Consider the following 2,181-nt stretch of genomic DNA (forward strand, 5'->3'; position numbering starts at 1 on the left):
ATTTCTATTTCTTCTAAATCAATATAAAATCATTATAAAATTTTAATTCTAATATCCCTTCTTATGTATTATTATTACCTAGTATTTTAATATACTTTGGTTAAATATACATTCCTATTACTATTTTTTTTATAAGACAGTTTGGTTTAAATTTTTCCTATGTATACATCAATTTCTTGGGTAACTATTATTCTTGGATGTAACTTCTTTCTGGATTCAATACGCTTTGCCCTGAAGTATATTCTTTATTAATTCTTTGAGCATGAGTCTATGCATGGTACACTCTCTCAAATCTTCCCTGAAGAGGGAATAATGAGGGGTTGACCTATGAACCCCACCTTGAAACATGAATTTCGGCAAAGATTTCATCAGTGGTTCCAGGTGCAATACAGATATGTTGGTGTGATACTTAGCCCAATTGGAAATTGGTTGTAATCTGGTGTAACCCTCACAATCTTCTCCATAGAATTAATGTATTTTGCCCTTTCAATAATTTCAGAGAAACTATGCCCATGGAACCAAGGAACCAAACCAGTGCTTCTGAATTCATCCTCCTGGGATTTGCAGAATACCCAGAGCAAGAGACCCTCCTCTTTTCTGTGTTCCTTTGCATGTACATGGTCATAGCTATGGGAAACCTGTTGATTTTTCTGGCCATCAGCTCTGACCTGCACCTCCACACCCCCATGTACTTCTTCTTAGCCAACCTTTCTTTGTTGATTTCTGCCTAGCCACCAACACTATCCCCAAAATGCTGGTGAACATCCAAACCAGGAGTAAGTCTGTCTCCTATCCTTGTTGCCTGACCCTAGATGTACTTTTTCCATTTCTTTGGCATCATAGACAGTGTCATAATTACTGTGATGGCCTACAACAGGTTCGTGGCCATAACATCCCCTGCACTATACCACCATCAGGAGCCCATGCCTCTGTGGCCTGCTGGCTGGTGGTCCATGGGTATTTTCCTTCTTCATCTTCCTCACACACATCCTACTGATGGCCCGCCTGGTTTTCTGTGGCAGCAATGAGATTCCTCACTACTTCTGTGATCTCACTCCTCTTCTCCAGCTTTCTTGCATGGACACCTCTGTGAACAAGATCTTTGTGCTCATTGTGGTGGGGATGGCAATAGCCACACCTTTCATCTGCATCCTGGCCTCCTATGCTCGCATCATCATGGCCATCATGAAGATGCCCTCTGCAGATGGCAGGAAGAAAGCCTTTTCCACCTGCAGCTTCCACCTCTCTGTGGTTGCCCTCCTCTACGAAACAGCCATTGGGGTCTATATGTGCCCTTCATCAGTCCATACAGCTGCGAAGGAGAAAGCTTCTGCTGAAATGTACGCTGGGGTCACCCCAATGCTGAACCCTTTATCTACAGCTTGAGGAACCAGGAACTGACTGGGGCCCTGAAGAAGCTTTTGAGCAGAAAAATCTCATCATCCTGTCCACCATGATACCTAGGGTGTGTTCAGGAGTCAGAGCTAAACATCTGGGGTCTGGAACAAAAGTCTGGAATTGCATGGGTTTGAAGAACAACTGCTTTGAAATGTGAATTTCAGTATTTTAAAAGAAAACCTCCAGATTTCCTTGTAAGTATTTCCCCAAATACCAGAACCACTAAGGATTCTTCTGGGTATGTCTCACTCATTTCCCAGAAGTACCTGTCTGGCTCAAACAGATTTGATTTATCTTGGGTTTGAATCATTTAGCAATCAACAAGTATTTACTGAGTATCTATTATGGGCTTGATGTTATTACTGGCCATAAGGTGATGAACAAGACTTCTAAGTTTGTATTTAAGTGTGGGAGACAGGTATTGAACACATAATTACAATAGAATGGAACTTGAACATGAGTAGGAAAGATAGGTTCTCAGGAATAGCACAACTGCTCTGTTATAGAGGACAGTCCTCCACAAGTCTACTCCACTGACATCAACTGCAAGTTTGGGGGATCCCAAAACCAACCTCAGGTTCAATAATGCACTATATTGTCACCCATAACTCACTGAAAGCTATTATGTTCACAGTTATGAATTATTTCAAGGGAAGGATACAAACTAGAATTGGTCACGAGAAGAGGTATATAAAGCAAAGTCCTGAAGAAGTACCAAATGCTGAGCTTTTGTTGTCTTCTCCCCAGGGAGTCATTACTATTTTGGTAATTAATTGGGATAAC

General features: G+C 41.4%; 1 protein-coding gene across 1 annotated transcript; it reads left to right on the plus strand.

Moving 5' to 3' along the window:
* The first annotated feature begins 512 nt into the window (after positions 1 to 512).
* Positions 513 to 1,457, plus strand: LOC101440730 (olfactory receptor 1M1). Its single transcript, XM_012519075.1, is given in 5 exon segments — positions 513 to 711; positions 714 to 811; positions 813 to 889; positions 891 to 1,363; positions 1,366 to 1,457. Coding segments are annotated over 5 exon segments (939 nt in total).
* Positions 1,458 to 2,181: the final 724 nt, after the last annotated feature.

Source organism: Dasypus novemcinctus, chromosome 19 (assembly GCF_030445035.2).
Source record: "Dasypus novemcinctus isolate mDasNov1 chromosome 19, mDasNov1.1.hap2, whole genome shotgun sequence".
Classification (NCBI taxonomy): domain Eukaryota; kingdom Metazoa; phylum Chordata; class Mammalia; order Cingulata; family Dasypodidae; genus Dasypus; species Dasypus novemcinctus.